A 27104-nucleotide genomic window follows, 5' to 3' on the forward strand; every position below is an offset into this window, starting at 1 on the left:
AAAACAATATGAATATGGCTGAGTGCCGAAGAGCAAAAGGCCACATTTAAGAAGACTGAAGAAGTAGACAATATCATTTACAAAATCCACTACAATTTAGTCTTCTGCTTCTTCTTCGTATTAGGCGTAGACGCCTGTTTTATCCTCGACATCCTTGCCTTCTATCCTGCTTCAAGGTTGGGGATTTATCGCGCGCTGTCTTGATAGAACCCATTCGTTGACGTCATTTATTTTGCACAATCTTCTGATGTTCTCACTTCTAGCTAGTTATGTTATCTTGACCTGAGCTTTCTCTGTTTTTGAGCTGTTTGATAGCCGCTTGCAACTCTTTCAATGCAAACTGTAGATCTTCGCTGTAGATGGACTTGAAATAAACATCATTAATCTTGTAAAATTGAGTTTTATATATTTTCGATTTTTTCAAGTTTCTCAGCCCATTACATTAACATTTGTTTATTTATTATTACCTAATCCAGCGAACTTTGTCCCGCATTAGGAGCAATGAATGAGTCGATTTTGGATTATCAACTTCAACTTCTTATCAGGATAATAATAAATATAAATGAAAAATTGAGTAATCTGATTATTCTTTTTTGGCCAGCTATTTTGGTGCATAGGTTGCACTCTTCATCTGACCTGTCATAGGAAGGAAATAAAAGTATGATCCTTTTAAAGGATTATATAAGATATAAGACAAAAATAAGAATTTTGCGTTAAATTTGGGATTCCTTATTCACCACTTCAGCAGTTTGGGTTCTATTACAAACACTTGATAATTGTGGATAATTGTATTTTGGGCGCCAGTTTCGAACATAGCAGATGAAGTAATTGGTATACATAAAATCCGCATTCAGATTCTTTAGAACCTTTGTTCGTTGTAAAACAGAAAATTGTCTCATTTGCATAGGCGAAACCATAACAAAATGACCGTGAATGAATTCAGAATTTAATTTTATTCGATTTGGTAGCTACTGCTCAGTGATATACCAAGATTTCAAATGTTAACTTTTCAAGCTCTCTCCTTATTATTAAATAAGAAATTTCCTCATTTTCAGAGGCAAAACCATAAAAAATTATCATTTTTCTCGACTTGGCGAGTAATGTTTAATAATCGATATCGCGGGAACTCACATTCAAAAGGAAATACTTTTCATTTAACGGAGTTATATACTTCCATTTATTCTGCACTTCATCTCGAATGATTAACAAACATAATTTTCATTTGATGGTCTCTGAGTCGGGATAATTTCGATTAAGAAAATTCATAAGCTGGAAAAACATTCCAGGCATAATATAGGCTTTTTCATATTACTACAGAAAATATTACATATGTCCTCCAGTTTTTGAAATAACTTTTCTGTGAAATTCTCCACCTCTGGTGACTGAATGTATTGAATCAGGAGCACTTTGCAATTGAGTTTGTTTTTAATGTAACTATCAGGGCTATATCATTCCACTTTATTTATATTGTATTCAAATAGAACAATTTTTTATTATCAATTAAATTGTATTTACTCCGAGTCGTCAGACAAATTTATTTCATTTGCCTCTTCGTGTGATTGACGCAATAATAATTTGGAGCCTATTAGCACAAAATAGCGAATAAAATGTATTTACCCGGATATTTTATGTAATTTCAACATTCTGAATGATTCCAAATATATCCCAATCATTTTTCATTTTCTAAGTCAATGAAATTAATTGAAATTTATTAATAGTTTCATATAAGTTCTACAAATAGTTTCATATTCATTTTTGTTCCACTACGTAAGCAACTCAGTAATTTTGTTATAACTCATACTCTATGGATAAAACAATAATAATTAAAGGAAATATTTGTCATATTTACATAATAAATGAGGTATATATTCACATATTGTCATCAGTCCCTCGCAAGTGCTATAATGTTTCTGCTTACATGGCTTCTTTGGTTCGTTTTCGTTGGATCGTAAGTTTGGAAACTTTTTATCATAATCCAATTCAAAGCTGTGATTTTTCGCAAATATATTCATTTCAGTTTTAACATATTTTTTGATATAAAACGAATTTGTGAGTTACTCGATCGCTGGACCTTTGTAGTGAGAATAGCATAAAAAATAAGTAACATTGAATTTGGATTACAGTCTTGACCGAGACTTATCTAATATTTTGAAGCATACTTTATCAATAAGCAACATTAAATTTAGGTCCAAAGAAAAAACTCAAAATGCAAGATACAGAATATTGAAAAATATTATTTAGCATTAAAAAAACCTCCGTTCTACTCGGTGTAATTCAATTATTTTCTGAATGCTAAAAATAATTATCGGAATAAAGATCTATTCATGATTCTGAAACAGAAGTGGTGGAATTTCCCTTCAAGTAGTGTTTCAATAGATACCATATATAATTCTTAACTCAATTATCACAAAAAAATGCGTTTCATTTTCTTTTTTTATTATTTTGCTATTTTCTGGATCAATTATGTAGGTTTCAAAACTGGGGACATCCCGAATATTGAAAACAAATGCGAAGGGTGTTTAAGCGTCTGTAGTGTAACTACTCAACATCTGAATCATTGTATCCACTTTTATTTTTTGATTTGTTACACCTTGCAAAGCCAAAATTGACGGCCCATAAAAAGATAATTTGTATTGTGGGACAGAAATTATGAAAGCTGCTCACACTGTACAGTTAAAAATTGATCCGGTGAAGGGAGGAAATTCAGAAGGACACAACACGGAAAAATCGATATAATTAAGCAATATTGAACGAATTATTGGCTAAGATATAGAAATTAGTTTTATGTTTCTAATATGTTTCTGCCAAGAATTGATTCCAGGCGCTTCAATCAAACATTAATAAATAATGAGAAAACAATTTATAATAAAATTTTTATGTAAGCAACAAAACTAATGGTACTATTCCATATCTTGATACTATCAGGCTGTTCTGTTCATAATAATAAAGTAATTGATATTTGATTCGGGTAAAGTAGCCTTGATTATTTAGAAACCCCATTAAAAAATAATGGTGTGGAAAACTTTCAAATTTAATCTTGAATCAAAGTTAATTTGGAATTTCTGGAACCGTTGCACATAGATCGTTTTTCAGGATTTAAGCGGCCAAAATTATTTTATGTGATATTTATATTACAAAATAGTTACATAAAAAAAATTCTGTGTTTGGAATAACTTATCGAAATTATTTGTTGGTGCACGGTGGTTAGGCGCACCTACTTGTGATTTTTTATCAAAAAATATTTTATTCGAGATCGTAGTTGATTTCAAAATGTTTTTTAATATTATATTGAAAATACATATGACATACTCACGGCTTCTCCCAAGGAAGGACAGCTGTCTACGTTTTAGTAATACTTTCAATTATGTATTATTAAATAAAACAAAGTTTATTTTGTTCTAATAAGTAAGTAAATATATTATATTATTAAAAGGATCTTTACATTCGTTATAAAATATTAAAGTTACATAAGCTAAATAGATAATCACTAAAAATAATCAATCATACATTGGAGACTTATTCATCTACATTTAAATTTTCGTCGCTTTCATCAATTTCGATTGGTCGGTTTGGCTCAGCAGGAATTAATAGCGGCATTGTCTCAGGCAAAAATAATTTTGAAGCGTTTTTTTTTGGAACTAATAAATGGGTCGGATGTTAATAGTAACCTATGATAAATATCTAAGTAGCATTCTTCCCTCGAAAATTTGCGAGCAAAGTTTAGGCGATAAGACCTAAAATGTTTATTGCGGGCCTCAGCAGCTTCTTCCGAAAGTTGCCCTATCGGCAACAACGAATTTTCTATTATTAAAGCTCCATGAATTAAGACCTTATGCATCGTTGGAGTCATAGGATACCAGCCATATAACTCAACATATAGTTTCGCAGTTTCCATGGCGTATTTATCATATTTTGCTACGTCAATCTTATGGTCGCTTGATATGGCTTCTAATATCACTTTTAATCTAATAATCAAGTCATAACTTATCCCAGTGATATCTGCAGCCAATTCAGGGTTCTCGAAGAATCTTCTGCTGGTATTTCCATCGTTTGTGTTTCCGAAGTTACTTATTGGCATATCGACTAAGAGACCTGTCTCCTCTCTAAATCTTTGCTGAATATCTAGTTTCTTCTGCTTTTGGTAGGTCGTCCTGGCCTTTGATGCGTGTCTACGGGAATCTCAAATGATCCTTCCAACCAAGAATTATTGGCCGCCAAAAAGTTTTCAAGTATTCTATGCGCCCAAAACCACCTCTTCATCAAATCACATTTAAAATACGAAAACTTCTTTTTTATCACATTTTTATGTTATTCTGTGTCCCCGTAACACACGAGTAAATAATTTTCTAAATATTTAATTTTTTCATTTATCGATAATGAATGTTGCTCGTTCATTTTATCGAAGAGGTATTTACGAGTCAACATTTTCACCCCCGAGCAGCCAGGTGAACCTATAACAATAAAAAAATAATATTAACACAAAAACATAAAATCCGATTTTTTCCTATTTTTGTCAAAAAAATTTCAAACTCGTTTATTTTTAAAACTAGCAAAAACTAGCGGCTGATTTCAAGCAGTTTTCTTTATAAGACTTTATACTATATAATGAAATCAAAAATGTAGCTCGGAAAGGTGCGGAAGTAAAGTTTTTTTCGATTGAAATTGAAAAATAAAGAGAAAATATTTCTAAAAAAGGGTATTATTGACGGCTCATCAAGTCATTTATTGACAATATATTTAATACAATTTCATATTAATTCAATAAAGACTTACCTGTATTATTGGTATCCATCACTTAAACAAGCAAATATGACACGACACATAAAATTTTCACCGAAGAAAATGATATACGAAAAGGGCGTCAAGAACTTTCACGTGCAGTAAGGGCGAAAATCAAGTTTCGACTAGTAATGCAGCGCGCTCGCGCAATCTAGGGATGTGGGTGGGGTTAGCTATTGTAGTCTCCAGGAAAAAAATTGTTTGTCATTAGTCGATTATTAGAATTTCGACTTATGGCCGCCTAATTCCTAGAAATCTACGTATGTGCGTTGGTGATATTTATACTGAACACTGAACACACTGTATACACCACCACTATACCTTCAGTCTCTGAAGACGATAACTTGTTTATCGAAATGCTCGTCAGACAGTGTAGTCGTGAGTGTTGGTGAAGTGGTGGTGTAAGCAGTGTGTTCAGTTTGGATTAAAGTTGTAAACTTGTAAATAATTATTTTACAATAATTACAGGTACACAGATATCATTCAAATTTGACCTAATGTCACGTGTAGGATTACATTGTGATAGAAGTTTCATTTAAAAAATCATAACTGAAAAGACTCATCACTTTCTGTGAAACTAAATAATATTAGATCGTAATACTCATTGATGTTTCTATGGATATGTGGAACAGCTCAATTCAACTTAAGACATCACCATACTGTTAGTTTTTTTGCTTGTATATTTGGTGAAATTACCATATATACACGAAAGGGATGATCCAAAACTCCAAATTATCATTCTAATATTTAATTCCTATTTTTCAGTGGAGAAGCTGTAGTAAAAGTTCATAACAATGGAACATTTCCACCAGGTTTCATTTTTGGTGCGGCAGTAGCAGCTTATCAAGTTGAAGGCGCTTGGAATATTGATGGAAAAGGAGAAAGTATTTGGGACAATTTCGCCCACAGAGTACCTTCTCCTATACGAGATAACGACACAGGCGATATCGCTTGTGATTCCTACCACAAATATAAACAAGATGTTCGTCTTGCAGCAGAACTTGGCTTAAAGATGTATAGATTTTCTGTGGCTTGGTCTAGGTAAGACACAATATACTTATCATCCAAAACATGACTGAAGACATTTGTTAGTAAGAGTAAGGTATTAGAACATCTGCTTTCTCAAGTATATCTCCAGCTAAATTACAAGTATCCGATACGATCATATTTTGATATTTTTCAAATGTTGTCACTTAGTTTCTGTGCAATTACCATATAAATGAGTCGTTGTGAAGATTCCTCTAAAAATTGGGAAAACTGCTTATCAAATTGTTATTTGTTTTTGAAAGACAATACGCCTACGGATATGAAAGAAGACACTGTGTATAGAGAGTCTGCATCATCTTCTACGACCATAAAACTTTGGTTAATTAAGGTTGGAGAGGTAGGTATCAATACATTTGCTATATACTGAGTGAAAGTAACTCCACTCGAATGAAAATTTCCCAGACCTTACTGACGCGATTCAAGCAAAATGAATTGGATTTTCAACTTCGAATCATAACTGTAGATGGAACGTGGATCCACCTCTAAACTGTCTAAAAACCGTCAAGACTGACCGAAAAAGTGACGGCGAGCATTTTTTGGCATAGTCATGGGATTTTGTTTATCAACTATCGATTCAAAAATGAAAAAAAAATACCAGATCATTACGCATAATTGCTTGATAAGGGGAAGGGAGAGATTGCAACAAAGCGACCACATTTGAAGAAAAATAAAAGTGCTTTTCTATCAAAATAACAAATCATAACACAATGGCCATGGTTAAAGTTTACGAATTGTAATTTGAATTGGTTGACCAGATCAGGCCTCCAGCAACTTTTTCTGTTGCTGAAGGCCTTGAACGTATATTTTTAGGAGACGGACGACAACAATTATTTGGGAGGCTGAAAAGATTATATCATCGCTGGACTAAGTGTATAGACTATAGACAAACCTCATATAGTAGAAATTTTTAAATATATCTAAAATTCACACACACATTCCTAGTCAGAAAGAGTCTATATTTTGGTTAGGTTTCTGTGCCACAAACTATCAGTTCGGCTGTGGTTTTTGATGTGGAATGTAATCTAACTAGATATATATTTTTTAAGGTCAATACTGTTTTTTCCAATTACGAAATACAAACTTCTACGATTAAGTAAGGCGTTCCATATCAAAAGTCGCCTTATCCATTTTTAATGAAAATCGAGCTTGTGCTCAATAATAATTCTTCGTCCTAATGCCCATGCACACTGCATCGCAAAACCAAACAAAACTCCAAAAGTCCAAAAGTCGCCTTATCCAATTACTCAATCAAATTGCTTGATTCGGCATCACGTGATTAGAACCTTTTTGCACGATTCTATATTATTCATATTTTTCCATCAGAATTGTTTGGTTTCCTGATGAGTAAACACTTATTTTTTGTAGTATTTTAAGAGCAATTTAAAGGTTTTAACATTCAGTTGGTCAACTAATGTGCAAAAATGGATATTAATGTGATACTTGCAGACCCAAAATGCATTGAGCTGACAGAAAACATCAAAATTGAGAAGTCTCAAGAAAACAATATACTTTGGTCAATCCGAAAGTACCTGATCAATTGGCATATTACAGTCGCCAACTTTATACATACAATTTTACAGTGCTAAAAGTCTTCTAAAAATCGAAGTTAACTAAAGACAATGATTTTATATACACTTGGAAGGAAAACGAGTTTCCCAAAGGATCTAACCAAATCTGCTCTGCTGTTTTCGACTGTTTAAGTGGAATGGATTTAAGAGGTTACTCTACAGTAAGGTTTTGTGCCGAAGGTTGTGGAAGGCAAAACAAGAACAGCACTATGATTGCGATGTGCTGTCATTTCTTAAAAAACGTTGCGCCTGAAACCATAAAGAAAATTCGTGATTTTTCCTAACCTGATTCCTGTTTGCCTCCGTCGATCGAGTATTTGGAAGGAACGAGAAAATTCTTAAAAAAGAGGCGACTATAGTAGAACCAGGAAGATACATAGAGATTTTTCAAGAACATGGTACAGTTAAAAGTTAAGGGCAAGATTGCAGAGTATTGAATTGCAAATCGGAGGCTGAAAATTACTTTAAAAACGTGACGTCGTGGCATTTTAAGTTCTCCGAGGCAAAAAGGTTCATCATAGTAAGTGCAGTCACTGCTTTTGCTAAACAGATCTTAAAGAGAAAAATAATCTTTCAACTTTTAGTCCTATGATTATACAAAAAGGAGTACCCGTCAAGCCTAAAAAGTTACATGATCTTCAAAAGCTTTTATTAAAACATTTTGGCAAAGAATGGGTCGACAGAGATGAACTATGGTTTAACAAAAACCTATCAAGCCCTGAGGTGGCTATTGAAGTAGTTGGTTCTTCTGACGATCTCGAAGACTTTTGCCAAGAAAATAACAGTGAAATTGGCCTTATCCATAATTAAAATTAAAAAATAAAATCATAAAAATATTTCAAAGTAGCAGAGCACAAGAGATGCTATGTGTTTCATTGAGGTATATAAAAAATATCGTTAACAAATCTTTAATAATAAGAACGTAAACAGTTTTTCTCCATTTTCTCAAAATCGCTTTACATGAAGAAGGCGAGTTTTGATATGGAACGCCTCAAGTACAAGTTTACATTGATTGCTCCATGCTACAAATTTAATAGAATGTGTGGACATCATTGATTGATTTGAAAGAATCTACAATATAAAATATGTCGGCTTTCTTTTAAATAGAAAAATAAAATCTGAGCAATTAAAACATAAAAAACGATATAAACTATTGATGGATCTAGGGGCGGAATACATGAAATGACTCTGTATAAGGCTTTGAAAACATTTAGCTATCCTTAGATGACCCTGAGAATAATTATGATATAATTAAGACTAAAGCAGCAACTAAAGTATCAGAAGTTGTCAATGAAGATATAATATACGTGAGAGAGAGAATCGGCTCGGATGAAGGCGGAACCGAAAGTGCGAACTAGTGATCGCTAGGGATGCTTTCAGCTTTGCTGGAAAATACATCGAGATCCAAATAGAAGAATTTTCACAAGGACACGATTGAGAAAACTAAAACAAAAATCTCAAATGATATACTTTTATATCCTCAAACTTTCTCATCTTCTAATTCAATTTTGAAACAGTTAATATTCAAAATTTATAAAAAAAACATTTGTAGATGTCAATATATTACAATACTATATGGGTTTTTTCTACCATTTTTTGTTCCCCCAGTATTCATCCTTCTGTATACGTAAACCATGAGTTCTTTGTCTCTCTTCAATCCTGAATTCTATTTAGATCATTCAAGATATTGTACTTTCATCTGTGTTCAGTTAATGAGGCATTTAGTTATATAGATAGAAATAATCCTGAATGGGTGTATTTCTAATTTCAAATCCAGATTTCGTAATACGGGAACGTAATCTTTAATTTTTCTTAATTAAAAAATTAGTATCCCAATACCTCATTTATTAGGTCTTCTAATAATATGTCAGTATCACATATAACTGAATAATCTAGGTACCAGATACAATAATCTATTAAGTTGGCATTTGGAAATATATTCGCAAGCACTGATCTAGGTTCTGTCTGTAGAAGCTACGAATAACGTTCCTTGGTAATATTTGTTCCAAAAAAATGAAACCATTAATTGCTATGCTTGTTTTTCTCGTCCAGACATTGATTTTATTATGGTATTGAATGTTCTGAATATGACCTGGGCCAACTCGTGATTTTAATATCCGCCATAAAATTTAAACTTCTGTTACAATGTGCCAACTCGTCATCACCGTTGTTATGAAGATTAGACAATTCGTGACGGAAAGTTATGCAGCTTGGAATTTACATATAAAATGAAAAACAAAAATTAAATAGATATTTATAGTGTTTTTCAGTAAAGAATATTTCACATTCTAAACACATAAAAATACAAAATATTACATTTCGTATCTATAATATATCTTGTTATTCATATTCTGTTATTTTCATTTAATTTATTAATTTGTTATTCTAAAATCGATTCCGCCTGACTTGATTATATATATTACCATATGTACAAGAACTTTCCCAACAATTATCGAATTATTTCAATAAATATCATATTAGTATAAGTCATAGGGGACATAATACAATATTCAAATATTTCACTAAATTAAAATCTAAAACACCAAAAAACAAAAAAAGTATATCAAGTGCCAAGTACCCAAGAGTGGGCATCCTTCGGTCGAAGATTTGGTGCAGAAAGTGGTCGAAAAGGTGAGAGAAAACAGACGCTTTACAATTTCATCATTGTGCGACTACTTTCCTCAATATTCTCGTAGTGTTTTGTATCGCATTGTGACCGAGAACTTGAAATACCGGAAATTGTATTCACGTTGGGTTCCAAAAATGTTGACGGATTTGTACAAAACCCAACGTTTAGGCAGTGAATTGACTTTCCTTGAGCTGTACCACAGTGAAGATGAAGATTTTTTTAGACCAAATTGTTACTGGTGACAAAACATGGGTGGCCTACGTCACACCAGAATCGAAACAACATACCATGGAATGGCGACATTTATCATCACCCAAAAAAGTGAAGTTACTGCCAGGAAAATCATGTTTTTGGGAGAGATAAGGAGTATTGCTAGTGGAGTTTCGGCCTCGTAATGAGACAATCAATGCAGCGTCTTATTGTGAGACATTGAACAATCTACGTCGTGCAATCCAGAACAAAAGACGTGGCAAGTTTAGTAAGGGCATCGTTTTGCTGCATGACAATGCCCGTCAACATGTGGCTAATCGGACCAAAGATCTCATCAAATCTTTTCAATGGGAAATTCTAGATCATCCTCCTTATAGCCCTGATCTGGCGCCCAGCGACTACCATTTGTTCCTGCACTTGAAGAAACACCTGGGCGGTCAGCGACTTCAAGACGATAACGAAGTCAAAACATTTGTGATACAGTGGTTAACAAGTCAGGCGGCAGAATTTTATGAGGGTATTCAAAAACTGGTGTCACGTTATGACAAGTGCCTCAATATTCACGGAAATTATGTAGAAAAGTAGATTAAGGTACAGGCTTTCTTTAAAAAATAATATTATTGTGATATCTTTGCACTTCATTTTTAATTCCAAAACTGTACTTACTTAAAAAATATGCCTCGTACTTTGTTGATAGTTTATTCGGTAAAAGGTAAAAGATCAACGGAATATTATGTTCATTGTGAACAATTGGAAAAAGTACTTTGGACTTTATTTAAATGTATTATCCATGTAAAATATCGCTGTTTTTTTTTCAGCAATTTAAATTTATTTCAGATCCAAATGTAATTATGAAATTAGATAAATCATTTTCCAATATAAAATATTCTCATCGGTCAGTTTTTAAAAGTCTTGGGGGATTGTAATGAACTAGTTGGATGAAGTGGACTGTCGTGTTTGTCGTTCACTACAGCACCCAAGTAGATGTGTTGTTTTCTTCAACGAGGTTGCGGAATGAAGGACCAGTCGTAATTTTAAGTAACGTTTAATAAAAGCACTTAAATACGACAATATTACACGTAAATCGATGTACAAAATAAGCAACAAGATAAATCAACAAGAATGTCCACAGTGATATATAGTTGGTTACAAAAGATAGCGAAGTTTATATGTATATTTTTCCGGTTATTCTTGAACGAAGTAACAGAAAATTGCACGTTTTATGTTGCGTCGTAACGCGAGAAATATTTTGATTATTCAGGTAAATCGTAATTTTGCCCGTTTGTAAGGTTAAGATTTTTTATGAGTTGAAAGTGAGAGAGAATCGTTAAGTTGATTTAGATATAGTTCGTTAGTTTTAACGCGCACTGTATGTTTAGTTTCTGTTTACTGTGGATTCTTTTTTTCTCACTGTTCTGTGTTGTGTTACTTTCTGCTCTCTTACTGTTTCGTGCATGAATGTTAAATTTTATTTATATGGGCTAAAATGGGGGTTAAAAGTATCCCAATATCGTGGTAATATTTTGTGTTAATGGCCGTGAAGCAATAAAAAGAATCTATATTTTTCAAACAGATTTTTTGAACTTTCTCTTTTGTTTGTATAAGGGTTAACCAGATGGACTTGGAATAGTTTGTAAAAGTATAATGAAGGTTTTCAAAAGTTTTCAATAGTAATTGCTTTTGTGTTTATTTGAGAGCAAGTTATTAGTGACACTTTAGAAATTTAACGATTGGTCTCTTGCGGAGAGAGAGAGTTATTTATTAGGGGTTTAAAGGTACAAAGGACATTCGACATTTGTCATTGTCTGAAAATTCATAAAATTGTGAAAGTCTTAACGATTATGGTATTTACAGTATGTTGAATCGCAACAAAAAGATCTGTATAATTTCTAAAATTGTGTTTTGGGATGTTTTCGGTAATATTGAAGCGATTTCTATTAATGGTTTGACGAACTAAATTTATATCTTTTATAATAAAATGGTTCTAATACGGTGATTCAACAAATTCCGAATGTATAATCTTTGTACCTAGGTCTTTCGAATATGTCGGTAAATACTTTGCGTTAGCACACATTACTTACAGCTTCTCTACTAACTTTTTGCACATTTGCCAAATCATTATGATCTAGATGACAATCTACGATATTGTCGCTTTCTAAAAATAGTCAAGCTAAATGAATTCAATTAATAAAAAAAACGAAAGAAATATTTAAATAATATTATTAGGGTAACGGTGCAAACTAATAATATAAACTAATAATGCAATGTTATTCTATATGGAATTTTACAAATTACGGCAAATTTTAATTTCTATATTGTATATCGTTCAGTACCCGCGTTCTGTAGTTTCTATCTTCAAAAAGTTGAATTAATTTCAGATAATACTCCTAATAAATCTATTACGACTTGTATTATGTATTCGGACTACTGTAATATTCTAGTTTTATTGTATTGCAGGGCCGGATTAAGCTTGGGGGAGCTACAGCCCCAGGCCCCAGGTCCAAGAGGGCCCCATCATTTTGAGGTCATTTTGTATTTTTTGATGTGTTGATACCACAAATCTAACGTATTGATATTATTACTCTGCGTAAATCAAACGCACACATTGAATTCTAAACATAGACGTTGAAATTGCCTATTCTACAAATATAGTTAATTCTACCTGAATCCATTGCCAATCGCCTTTTTTGAAATACATACATTTAAACACTTATTGTGACTATTTCCTTCGAAAAATTTAAGCCAACCAAAAAGCTGTAATATTTTATGTTTACCTAGCAACGATCAAATTTCAGCGATAATACTGCACTAGTGCAAATTATCGATAATTTGCACTAGTGCCAAATTTTCGTCTAGGATTAATAAACATCATTTGGTTTTAATTTTATATTTTAAGAAAAGGAACAATTATTGTTTATTTTAAATTAAATTTTTCTCAGGAAATAGTCTGCCAAAATGCCCTCTCGTGCATGTCAAATTGTCTCATAATTTCCTCTCGTGCGCATTCGCGCACTCGAGAAAATTAAATTATCGACAATTTGACATGCACTCGGGACATTAATATTGACTATTTCCTTCGAAAAATTTAAGCCAACCAAAAAGCTGTAATATTTTATGTTTACCTAGCAACGATCAAATTTCAGCGATAATACTGCACTAGTGCAAATTATCGATAATTTGCACTAGTGCCAAATTTTCGTCTAGGATTAATAAACATCATTTGGTTTTAATTTTATATTTTAAGAAAAGGAACAATTATTGTTTATTTTAAATTAAATTTTTCTCAGGAAATAGTCTGCCAAAATGCCCTCTCGTGCATGTCAAATTGTCTCATAATTTCCTCTCGTGCGCATTCGCGCACTCGAGAAAATTAAATTATCGACAATTTGACATGCACTCGGGACATTAATATTGACTATTTCCTTCGAAAAATTTAAGCCAACCAAAAAGCTGTAATATTTTATGTTTACCTAGCAACGATCAAATTTCAGCGATAATACTGCACTAGTGCAAATTATCGATAATTTGCACTAGTGCCAAATTTTCGTCTAGGATTAATAAACATCATTTGGTTTTAATTTTATATTTTAAGAAAAGGAACAATTATTGAAAATGCAATTAGAATATACAACTTTACTGGAGGCCGACGATGGTGTTTCTATGCTGCTTCCACCACTTCTTATTGTTACTTCGCTACTGTCATTTCGCATTTTTTGTACAATTTCCTCGTGGTGTTCACTATTTACTTGGAGGTAACTCTTTATCGAGGCCTGATTTGAGTGTCCGGTAACCTTCATAATTTGATTTTCTGAAACCCCAACCTTGGCAAGCTGAGTAACTGCCGCAGCACGGTTCGAGCGATTTGTCACTTTTATTCTTTTCGTGTCAATTCCTATAGCTTCCGCTGCATCTCTTGTCCACTTTGAAATTTCATTTCGTCCTACTGGACAATTTTTAAAAAAACCTTTTGATGTTTCTTTCATCCATGATGGGTTTACAGTTAAGAAAAGACGAATAACAAGAATAACAAATTTTAAACACAGAATTAAGTTTATTTTAAATTAAATTTTTCTCAGGAAATAGTCTGCCAAAATGCCCTCTCGTGCATGTCAAATTGTCTCATAAATTAAATTATCGACAATTTGACATGCACTCGGGACATTAATATTGAATATTTCTAGTGATACCAACAAAAATGTAATGATAGAATTTTTACTTATTATTTCAAAGTTCAGTAAACTGCATTGTATATCATCACACCTCTCCTGCCGAAAATGAAAAAAACTTATTCTAATACAGCTTATTTTCTTATTAACTTCTAAGACTAAAAATCTTAAGTAGATTCATCGCCATATCGCTTAATTCTAATTTTATGCAGTTCCACTGATTTACCTTCAAGGTTTGAAAAAACATTCACACCTTTGGCCTCATCAATCATGTAGGGTCCATAAAATAATTTGTCCAATTTATTTCTCTTTATTATCGTTTCGTTTACCTGAAATATCCTCGCCCCGAGTTGGCGCATCCATGTGTATATTTATGTATCAATAAGTAGTTACTATAAAATACATAACCCAATGTTGATAATACGTTAATGAATTCATAGACATATTTTTGAAACCAGGATTTTACCCACTGGCTACGCAAACAATATCAATCAAAAAGGTCTGAATTACTACAAAAATCTGGTAAAAGAAATAAGAAAGTTCAACATGATTCCAGTGGCAACCATTTATCATTGGGATCTCCCACAAAAATTATACGAAGATGGTATTGACTGGACAACTACCGATTTGATTCCGCATTTGGTAGATTTTGCTAGAATCGTTATAAAAAATCTACCAGAAGTTGGTGTTTGGCTTACTATCAACGAACCCAAACAAGTTTGTCACCTGGGATATGGTGATGGTTCTTTCGCTCCAGGCATAAAAAGTGATGGATTATTAGAATATCAGTGTTCTTACGTTCTTATTAAAGGACATGCTGCCATATACCACATGTACAAAAAAGAATTTCCTAAACGGACAGGTGAGCACAATTTTTTAGTTTTTTTTGTATCATTGATAGTGAAATAATCCATATTATAATAAAATGACATTCATGGTCTCATGTTGGGTAACCCTCATTATGATACACTGAATTTACAAACAACTGAAAATATACTACTAGACTTTGCTAAATAACCTATGATCTATATTGATTGAAAGCTGCTACCAGGTCATCCCACAAATTTCACCTTTCGATAAACAACTTCAATTGAATTGTTCCATTGATGTTCTCATTTATGGATTTCATCCCTGAATTAGATTTGTAGGCATGACGCTTCCAGGACTGCTATTTTCTTAGATTTCGATCTATGATGATCATTTTCTTCTTCTTCTTCTTCTTACGTTAGGACTAGGTCCTGTATTTTTATCAAGGGTTTGCCAGGAGTAGTTGGAATGCTGAGGACCAGCTTTCATACCACCTTATAGGTGGTCGTCCAGGAGGTCGAGTTGTGTCTGGTTTCTTTTCCTTTGCAATTTTTGCTAACCGTTCATTTGGCATTCTGTCAACATTCTCTTCTGCGGCTCCTTGCCCATCTTACTACATCCTGAATATCGCACATGTCCCTTATTTCTTCATTTTTCTTCCGATCGAGTAACGTATGTCCTATTTTTGATCTCAGAGTTCGCATTTCTGTTGTTCTTAGGAGCCGTTTAGTGGTTGTGTTCTCCGCTCTAGTTTCTATTGCATATGTCACGACCGACCTTACGCAAGTTTTATATATTCTAATTTTACATTTTGTGCTCATGTATTTATTCCGCCAAATTAAATCTCTAAAGTATCCTGATATTAATGCTGCCTTCGTTGTTTGTGCTCTTACTTCTTCTTCACTCTGCCTGTGATATCGCTGGGTGGACTGAGTAGCTCAGTGGTTTCATAGCCGGTCCCAAGCCCGGGTAAAAGAGGAGGGTTCCAAGTGAGGCTAGTGACCTGCTTGGGTAGAAAAAACAAAGTGCTCAGAGATCCAACGGTTTAGCCTCGGATGTGACTGGATTAAATAATGACAACCTGGCGAGAAAAAGGATTAAGCGCAAAAGGAAAATGACTTTACTTAGAATTGGATGCTGGAATGCAACATCATTTAATAATAAAGACCAAGAAATTTTACTCGAAATAAAAAGACACAAATTAGATGTATGCGCCCTTTCGGAGACTAAAAAGAAGAGCCTGCTATAGATGCTATATTTATAATGTGCCAAATAACTAAAAAAGCCATAGAGTTTAATAAGGCAGCCTTTATGTGCTTCATTGATCTCACCCAAGCGTTTCATAGGATACGCTTAACTGATGTTATAACTCTACTAAAAAAAAGTAACGTTCACCCCACTATAATAAGAGTTATCGAAAAACTTAACACCGATAATTATACCTTTGTGAGAACGGCAAACAAATTAGGCAATAAAATACCTGTGGCAACCGGTATCAGACAAGGGGATAGCCTAAGCCCAATCCTGTTTAATATTATAACGGACGAAATCATCAACGAAGTAAAACAAGCCGGGAGAGGATACCGAATGAGAGACAAAGAGAAAAGAGATAAAATGATCATTTTGCCCGCATAAATTAGATGAAAGGAAGAGAAAGCCAAATATAGTAAATAGAGTGTATTCGCTGATTTATCGGCAATTTGTTGAGCTGCATGAGAAGATCTTTTACTGAATGACAGAACAGCCTGTTAAAAAGTAAAACAGAGAAAAACAGGAAGAACAAAAAATATATGGAGAAGGATAAATTTTAATCTGGATTTCAAAGTAAAGATGATAATGCTTCCTAGCATGTTGCCCAATTTAGACCCTCTACGGAGCTATACGTTTTGCTTCCCAGTCGCTCTGCTCCATGTAGTTATTCAAGCGCCAGTCAAAGGACGTGAATATAGAATAAATCGCACTCCTGTCGCTTCTGCTCATCAAAATTCGTGTTGTCTAGGAGGTTCCTCGCAAATGTCTTTATCGAGAATATAGCTAGTACGCTAAGAAATACAAGTATATAGAAATAAAAGTGAAGGTCTACTCATTGAGATAGCTCTGGCAAAATCAACACCTACGCAAAGAAAGGCTCTGGAGAGTATCAACCGGTCTGCTGGTATTGTAGATATTTATTTACGATATGAATTGTGCGTTAAAGCGATAGCAAGTACCGATTACACTTAGATATTACACGTTTAACTGCGAGAGTTGAATAAGATTTCCCAAAACATTAATGGGTAATAAAATAGGGAATTTTGCTTATATTTTAGGTCAGCTTTTTATCTTATCTTGAACCTAATAACATTGTTATATTATAAGTGCCAGAGGAAAAATCAAAAACTATTTAGAGAGAGTTCATTCGATAGATTGCAAAACAAAAACAGTGGTACCATTCTAGCATGGTCAAGAGAGATATACAAAACTTGTCTATAAGTATAAAATTCAGTACTTCTCTGAATTTTTTTTAAGAAACTAAACTGTTTCTTGGCTATTAAAAAAGAGTGTCTTAATTTTTTTAAGGTTTGCTAAAATCGGCAAATCTACTTGAATTCTGCCACTAGGTAAAATTATATTAGTTCCAAGTAATATATTCTCAACTGAATCATCATTGTTTGAAAGAACTTCAGAGTCAGGGATCTCTTCGATTCCCCAAATTTCTCTTTATGAATTCGCTAAGACTAGGAGTGTCAACTAAAAACTAAATTATGAAAAATCAAAGAAGACAAAACAAATTTTCAGTGACGAGACCCACGATTACATATCCTAAATAAGTATTGATAAAGGTGGGGAGATGAGCTCCCATATTAATGACTAAAACTGAAATACAAATCTGCGCCTGGTATTAAAATCTAATTTTTGTTCTCAAAGAAAGACTATAAGAGATTCAAAATTTTTCTAAGAAGTGAATATTTTTTTATCATTCTTTGCAGATATGCGAAAGTCTTTAAGAACGGCAGCGTTGCTCTTAACTAAAGTTTTCTGTTCTACATACAAGATGTGCAAAAAAATCATGCAACAGTTACATTCGCGTTCATAACCATTTTTTAATATTTTAAAAACGACCTGTGAATTTTGATATTTTATACTAAGTTTATCGATCAATTCTAATAGTTGTCCCTTCAAAAGGCTTTTCAAATAATAATTTTTCGTTATCTTAGTATCATTTGAAACTAAAGCTGAAAATTAATCAAAGAATGAAGATCATTCAGAGGCTCCTCCTGTCAAAGGTTTAATATTAATTTTAGAAAGAGCTACATTTGACTTTTCAGCGGAAAGTGCTGATTAATTAGTTTTATCTAATGAGGAATTTAATCTAGCTTTACACATTTCGAATCTGTCTTCCACACTATCTTCAGTCAGAATCACCATCAGCTTCTACTTCAGACAAAGTTATTATCACATCTACTAATTATAAACTACATCTAATGAAGATAATTAATTATATCCAAACTATTGATAATTGGTCTCAATCAACGCAAACGTTTTAACTTGCTTATCACCTAAGAACCACTTTATCTAGATCACAATTCTATACCGCCTCAAATACAACTTTTGTAATAAAAATATGGGGCGTTTAGACAGTACCATAAATTTGAATTCACTCAATGCTAAAGTGATTTAAACAAATGACTTCTTTTTAATAATCTGCAGGTTTTTTCATACCATCGCTCCCAAGATCGCATGCAGTACTTCGACATTTTAATTCCTCAACACAGTTAATAACTATTTGAATCTAAGTAGGTATTTATGTCAAAGCTCTCCTCAATTTCGGTCCAAGTTCTCTCATATTTTTCTCATTATTTTTGGTGATTATAGATGAAGTATACTGTTCACTACTCTTTATTTATAATCATTTGGAAAGCATATTTTTTAAAATCTTTTATTACTGCTTGTATAACATACTCATTGTTTTGTTTCATCATTGCATCAGTCAGACAACCAAAAATTGTAAATGTTATTTAAAAATGATCATTTTTAGCTAAAATGTCTTTGGCTATCGATTGCCAATGGATAGAACCTCTTAATAATACTTCTGAAAATGAAGCAGCAGCAGAAAGGCAACGTCAATTTGAAGTAAGAATAGACCACAAAACTTTTAAAATCCATTTTTTTCTATCATAGATAGCAATTATGTACAAGTACATAAAAGGCTGTTAAATAGTGAATAACAAACAGAGAATAGTTACAAAAATAAATCATTCGATTGAAATAAATATGTATACAAAAAGCTACAGTGGGCACAATAAAATATATATATATATTACACGAAATTATAAAAGCTTATTAAAGAAAATGAAAAAGAATCTTACTAACACTATAGATAAAAATCAGTTTTAAAAAGAAAATGAAAAACTTACCGGCAAATATGAAAAAACAATTTCACCACTTATTTTACCTCTTGTAGGCGTTATAGATAAACATTTTGGAAGCTAGTCTGAGATTTTCGAATGTGTGACAAATAAATTTCTTTGAAAACTTGAATGTGGTAAATGGTAGGAAAAATATTAGACAAAAAACGTAACGTACAGGCGAATTAGCATATATTATAATATAAATTAAGTAGAATAGTTGCTTCTATACAAGATTGATAAACTCGAATTAGATATTTTAAAAGTTCACTTCTATTAATTGTACCACATTATTATATCTATTATTGGATTGTTTCTAATAAAATAGCTCATATTAGTAAGCCTACAAGTACAATTATTATTATTAATAGAAACATGAAAATATTTCGTAAATATTTTATATAATTATTTCGTATCCTTCCTCTAATGTTTTTGTTTTCGAGTTTTATAATATAAATTAATTAGAAAAAAAAATATATCAAAACTAGAACTATGTCTTAGTATTGTCTGATTCATGTTTCCATCAACGTAATGGATAGGGGTGGGCAGTAAATCGATTAATTAATTAATTAATCGGGTGATCCATTAATCGATATATATTTTTAAAAATAATCGAAAAATATCGATTAATCGGAAAATATAAAAATATCGATAAGATAATCTTGAGGTCGTTAAAAAGTTTCGCGGCTATGGCCTACACACTATTTTTCGTACAATCGTTAAAATAATAAAATAATCAATTTAACGATTAAAAAATTTATTTTCTGAATAATTATTTCAACATAATTCAATATCAGAATCTTGCTTCCAAATACCTTCTGCAGGTTCATTATTTGGTTTGTTTTTATTGGGAATCAAACCATAATGTCTTCTGTATGTTCCTAGTGGTATAGTCGCTTTTTTGTAAGAATCAAACCACAATCGTTCTTTTGAAGCATTATTTCCGATTAATCGATTATTTCCAATTTCCGATTATTTCGGATTGATCGATTATTTTTGATTATTTTATATAATCGATTATATTTTTTGATAATTGCCCAGCCCTAGCAATGGATATGAAGAGCGAGCTAAATTCTATCAAAAATTTATTCTAGATAAAAATCTTTAAATTTTTTGATCGGCAATTTTCCAAATGACATGCGAACGTGGTCACCATTTGTGACGTGGTGACGTAATAGTTACTTTTTTAAATTAAAATGTAGATTTTATGATACCTCATTTCAAAGGTTCTCGAATACTTTAATCTGACTAAACCAATTTTGTTTTGCCTGAGAATTTGCTACTTTAGTAAGATACTAATGACAACAAGCCGTTGTAGTTCATTATTCTAGATGACTTGTCTCGTTATCAATGAAATTTATCTTTAAAAAAAAGCCAAAGCATGAGAAAAACACAGAAACAAATCCTCAATTAATGGTAAATATGTCTAATATGCGAAACAATCTCCGGTATGTTCTTATCAAACTCAATCCCAAAATACTGAAAATAAAGCATATGCTTGAGGTTTCTAAAAAGACGTGGTTTTAGATATAAAACAGTAGATGGGAGGCAAACAATAATGGAAAGTAGTCGTTTGATAAAGTGGAGAAACGACAGTGATTCTGAGGAAGATAAATATGCTATTGATCTAAAATAATTGTATTGTAGTATATGTATTGTAAATGAAGACCACAGGGAAAAAACTTGGAATTTTCAAAAAAAATTGTCATAGCTATGAAGTTAAAAAGTTATTCCCCAGTATAATTTTATTCTTATGAAGTATTCACTGTATATCTATATTATAACAACAACAAAAAAATGGTCAACTTTTTCTGCTAAATGTTTTTTAGTTCTATGAGGAAACTTTATCAAAAATCGCTATGTAACTTTTACTTTAGTTTTTAAGTTGCAAATAAAACTTTGAGGCCACAAATTTGTATTTAATTTTACTGAAATTATCTTCGCTTGTTATATTAAGTTCAACTCTGTACAATTTTTAATGATATTTTCTACATCTATGTACGTTATTCCGATTATGGTTTTAGTGAGAACATCTGCGATAATGTTTTCTCTATACGATGACCGGCATTATACCTACTCAGACACATCAATCAGTCGATTGATAGTCAATTAACTTGAGGATAACTAGAGGCTTACATAGTATTTTAGTTGGAAATTCTTCTCGAAGTAAACCCAAACTCAAAAATCAACGTGTCATGACTAGTGATTTCATCATCATCGTACACTATTAAGAAAATCCTCATTTAAAATTGAGAATTGAGCTAATTCAGGGTTTTTATCTAAAATAAATTTAGGCCCAATAATGATTTTTTTTCATAAATTAGCCGCGCTCTGTATTTAAATGTATAAAATATTTTCAGTGTGGTCTATACTTCCATCCGATATTCAAAGGAGATTGGCCGGAAATTGTCAAAAAAAGAATAAGTGAACGAAGTAAAGCGGCAAACTATTCCAAATCCAGACTTCCCGAATTGACAAAAGAAGAAATTGAGTACGTTAAAGGAACACACGATTTCTTGGGGTTAAATCATTATATTACGATGTTAGCTAGGGATACCAAAGAAGCAGTAGCTAATGTAACTAGCTTTTGTGCTGATGTTGGAGTTGTTGACTCATTCGATTCTGCTTGGGCCGTAGAAGCTAATGGAATTTTTGTGGTAAGTGATGTAAATGAAAATTGACAATAAATCTGATTGTGATAAGTGCGTTAGTTAGTATGAAAGAAAAAAGGTATTGTGAACGATTAAAATGCCCTCAATTTCCGTTAAAACCGTACAAAATTCCTCAAATGTGCATCTGATATTAACCAAGATCTTCCTTAAATGTGACTTTACTGACTGCAAGGAGTGAAACTCCATTGATAAAATGTGTACAGTTTCCTTTCACTCAATGTTTAACTCTTTCACACCCAAAATGTCGACATTTTGACTCTTGCAATTCTCAAACATCTTGAGCTCACTGATCCTAGATTTGCAACTGTTGCTAAGATAAACATTCTCCTAGGAGCTAGTATCTTCTATAATTTAAAGGGTAATGGTCAAATACGGCTAGAGACAAATAAGCCCATTGGTCAAAAAACTGTTTTATGGTGGATGTTTTCACGCCCACCAAAATATTGGGTCAGATGTAGTATTTATTTCGTCAAACACACCAACTACATGGACTAACGTAATCATCCATTGAAAATTCATAATGTTCGAATGTACAACTTAGAAAATATACTTAAATATAAGTATGAGCAAATTTTTTTCATGTCACAGCATTATTTCACTTCATCCAATCACTCCAGAATTTTTTGCATCAAATCCCGGTATTGTATATGAATATACAATAATGTTTTTATTAATTTGTTGGATAGGGTGATCTGATTGTAGAATATCCGAAAATGTGTGTGGGACAGTGCCATAATCTTTCTTATTTCTAGATAGTACCTTTTGGAATTTACAAAGTACTAAAATGGCTGGTACATGAATATGGACAACAAGAAATTCTAATAACAGAACTAGGAATGGCTGACGATGGAACATACTTAATTGATTTTGACAGAATAGATTTTTATTGGGTGAGTTATAAGAATAATAATCATTGAAAATGTTTTTGTCAAGTGGGGGTTCCCAGATAGCTCAAGTAAATATTGTAATTGAAAATAACGAAGTTAACAATGAGATTTAAGGAATTTATTTTAACGGTTGCAAGGACAAAATCATTACACATCCTGCAAAAAAGCATAAAATATTATTATTGAAGCATTGTTGTTTTGTGCAGGGCCGGATTAAGATTTATAAGGCCCGGGGCTAAAATAATGACGAGGCCCCCTTAAGGAATTCGAAAACCCGGAAAAATTCACAAAATAATATCAATACGTTAGATTTGTGGTATCAACACATCAAAAAATACAGAATGATTTCCAAATGATGGGGCCCTCTTGGACCTGGGGCCCGGGGCTATAGCCCCCCCAAACCCCTAGCTTAATCCGGCCCTGGTTTTGTGTGAACCCGAATCAAAATATATGTAGCACAATACACATATGCCGGTATCAGAATGTGTTCTTGGCCATTAAGATTAGGTTGGAGTTGTACATATTCACTAGGTTTTGTGTTTTGGCTGCTATTATAGAGATAAAGAAACAGGTATTGATTAATTTGGTTTTCAAAAAAAAAGACTTGACGAAGCAGTGGATAAGACCCTGTGGTCGAGAGGATAAAATTAATTTAAAATATGGTAAATGAATATCGTAAATCACGATATAAAACACTTGACTTCACTTGTTGAATTATAAACCAAAACGGTTTCAGTCGGGTTGGAAGTATCCAGTAGTTCCATATAAAGCAAATTATCTAGATTTGAAACATTTTTTATTTACCTATATATGATTCGCTCAAAGTATATAAAATTTATCAGAAGTAATATCAAATTGAATAATTTCATAATTTTGCTAATCATGTTTTTAACAGTCTCTCGTTTCACGTAACAGGCAGGAAATTATATTCCTTGTAGCCTTAAGAACCCGAAATTCAGCGGGTAAATTTAATAAACGTATAAATATAATAATAAAAATATTTCTTTTGGAATCAGCATCAAACTTTACAGCATACATTACACTTCACATTTTGATTCCAACGTGACGTAACATTGTGCGAGAGATCGCGCATGCCTGCGCATAGGCATCCTGGTGTATGTGTATCCTGATATGTAGTACGATTTTACAAAATCCGGATCCTCTGAAGATATTACAGTGTATCTCTTTAGTATCCTAATTAAACGTTATTGTCATTGACTGATGGTTGTGATGACACTGTTATGGAGAAAATTAAAAAGGCCACAATTGTTTATCTGTATGCCTCATTCGAATAATTCACCATTAAGACTGCAGTTTTTAGATCAGCGATGTCCAACTGGCGGCCCGCAACCGGCCCGCGATGCCATTCGTTGTGGCCCGCGAAATGTTTTACGGAGAGGATTATATTTTCTTTATCCTTACATACCTTACAACATGAAAATGCGGTATCGCTTGAGCTAGCAAAGGTAAAAAATCTTTTACTGATGGCAATTTAATTAAAAAGTGTGCCGTTGAAATGGCCAAAGCTTTTGAAGATTCTAAAATGGCGGAGAAATTTCAATCAGTGCCACTTTCACATCAAACCATACAAAGAAGGATAGTTGCTATGGGTGAGCAAGTAGAAAAGTCTATGCTTAGCCTAGTTAAAAAAATTTCCTATTTCTCACTTTGTCTGGATGAAAGCACTGATCAATCAGATGTTAGTCAGCTCCTAATATTTGTGCGTACTACTTTTGACGATTTTACCAGTAAAGAGGAGTTATTTGATATCTACCCTCTTTATGGAACGACTAAAGGAAAAGACATCTATGAGGCTGTGAAGAAAGCAGTTGATAGAATTGGAGGTTTCGATAAATGTTCAGCCATAGCAACAGACGGGGCCCCATCAATGACAGGTAAAAAAACTGGATTAGTGGGTCTGCTTCGAGAGAATGGTGTTACTTGTTCTGCAATCCATTATAATATACATCAGGGAGCTTTATGTGGAAAATCAGTGAAGCAAAATCAAGTTTTTCAAACCGTGAATAAGATTATAAATAAGATTAGAGGTGGAAATCGATCCCTTCTACACAGGCAACTTTGGCAGTTTTTAGTGGAAACAGAGGCTGAGTATGGAGACTTGCTAATGTACAACCATGTAAGGTGCCTGAGTGCACGAAAGTGCATGGAACGGTTTTTTGCCATAAGGAAGGAAATCCCTGCATTCCTCAATGAATACGTTTCATTGGACACAACTGAACTACAAAGAAAGCTTGAGAATCCAGAATTCTTAAGACAGTTAGCTTTTTTAACAGATCTGACTAAGCATCTTAACAGTTTATACTTGAGTCTTCAAGGAAGAAACCAGACGGTTTCAGATTTAATCGGAAAGATAAACGGATTTCGGAATAAGCTGAGCGTGTTTAAACATGCTTTGGAAAAAAACAACCTGACATACTTCCCTAGCTGTCTGCAACTAGCATAAGAATTCAATAGTGAGGAAAATATTGAGTTTTCATGCTGCAGTTCACAAATTCAACAAGTTATTGATGAATTCAATAGAAGATTTGAAGAAATCGAAAGTCTAAAAAGCAGTTTACTGCTTTATAATAATCCTTTTGGAGCAATCATTGAAGATCAACCACCCGACTTACAAATTGAGTTTGTGACCTTCAAGCTGACATGTTCCTAATCACCAGACAAGAAAGGGGACCTGAATTTTTCAAAAACTGTCTAAAGAGAAATTTCCAAATCTATGAGATTTTGGACTGAAGATTACATCAATGTTCGGAAGCCATATACATGTGAATGTGCCTTTTCCTCCATGAAGTACATTAAAAACCACAACAGAAGCAACCTCACTGATTCTTCCTTACGTCATCTCATGAGACTGTCTACAACTGAACTGGAGGCGGACATTTCCTCATTTGTGGATGAAGCCGATCGACCACAGTCTTCACATTCTTCTCTTAGCTCTCAAAAAAAAATATGTATAAATTTTCCATTCATTTACAAAAACGTACTCGATGAGCAATAAAAGAAATAATACTTTTTTTGTTTTAATTATTTTTATACCTTACATTATTTTGTTATTACTTTAACAAAATTATTATATGGCCCGCAACCACATCAAAGGTTTTAGTTTTGGCCCTTAGTGCCTTGCAAGTTGGACACCCCTGTTTTAGATGATTCAACAAAGTGCCCGTTGCCATGTTCTTGAAATATTTCTTTTTTGGAGAAATTGAAAAGTTAATAGAAATATATGAGAAATTGCCGGTCGTTAGTTCCCTTGTCGTGAACAAAGTTCGAAACCGATTTTAAAATTGAAATTTCGTGTGACCCCTCAAATAAACAAGTTAAAAGCTTAAATTTTGCAAAAAGTGTTTATGAATGGAGCATTTTGGTTTTTAACCATTATCAAAAAAATGGTTCAAAATATGATTTCATCTAAACAATTGTTTTAGGATTATTTATGTCATGTTATTCAAGCCATTGACGAAGGAGTGAACGTTGTTGGGGTTATAATTTGGAGTTTAATAGACAATTTGGAGTGGATATATGGTTATAGGTAAAGACTATTTTGTACTCTTCCTTACCTCAGATGTCCAATTAACTGTTGAAGTTGAATAACCGATTCTTTTTTCAGTGCTCATTTTGGCATTTACCACATCGACTTTAACGATCCTGAGAGATTACGACTACCTAAGTTATCGGCGAGTTTCTTCAAAGAACTAATCAAGGCGAACGCATTAAATTGTGGTAAGCCCAGAAGACACTGGCCTGGTCCGATAAAACTACCAGCTTATGAACCTAGTAAAAACTGATATTTGTTGTCGTACCTGCTGAAACCATGTTAATAAAAAATTGCTTGCATCAAATTTTATGTGTGACTTCTTTCATACTGTTGTATATTCGAATTTCTGCAAAAATATTAACTGTAAAATTATTTAAAATATTTAAAAATATATATCA

At 32.8% G+C, this 27104-nt stretch overlaps 1 protein-coding gene across 1 annotated transcript; it reads left to right on the forward strand.

The window, feature by feature from the left end:
- The first annotated feature begins 1829 nt into the window (after positions 1-1829).
- On the forward strand, positions 1830-27010 carry LOC130446080 (myrosinase 1-like). Its single transcript, XM_056782129.1, has 8 exons — positions 1830-1948; positions 5545-5820; positions 14858-15261; positions 19225-19319; positions 21955-22251; positions 23019-23156; positions 26597-26700; positions 26779-27010. Exons 1-8 carry the CDS (start codon positions 1857-1859, stop codon positions 26954-26956), a joined length of 1584 nt encoding a protein of 527 aa, XP_056638107.1. The 5' UTR covers positions 1830-1856; the 3' UTR covers positions 26957-27010.
- The last annotated feature ends 94 nt before the right edge of the window (positions 27011-27104 follow it).

Source organism: Diorhabda sublineata, chromosome 6 (assembly GCF_026230105.1).
Source record: "Diorhabda sublineata isolate icDioSubl1.1 chromosome 6, icDioSubl1.1, whole genome shotgun sequence".
Lineage (NCBI taxonomy): Eukaryota > Metazoa > Arthropoda > Insecta > Coleoptera > Chrysomelidae > Diorhabda > Diorhabda sublineata.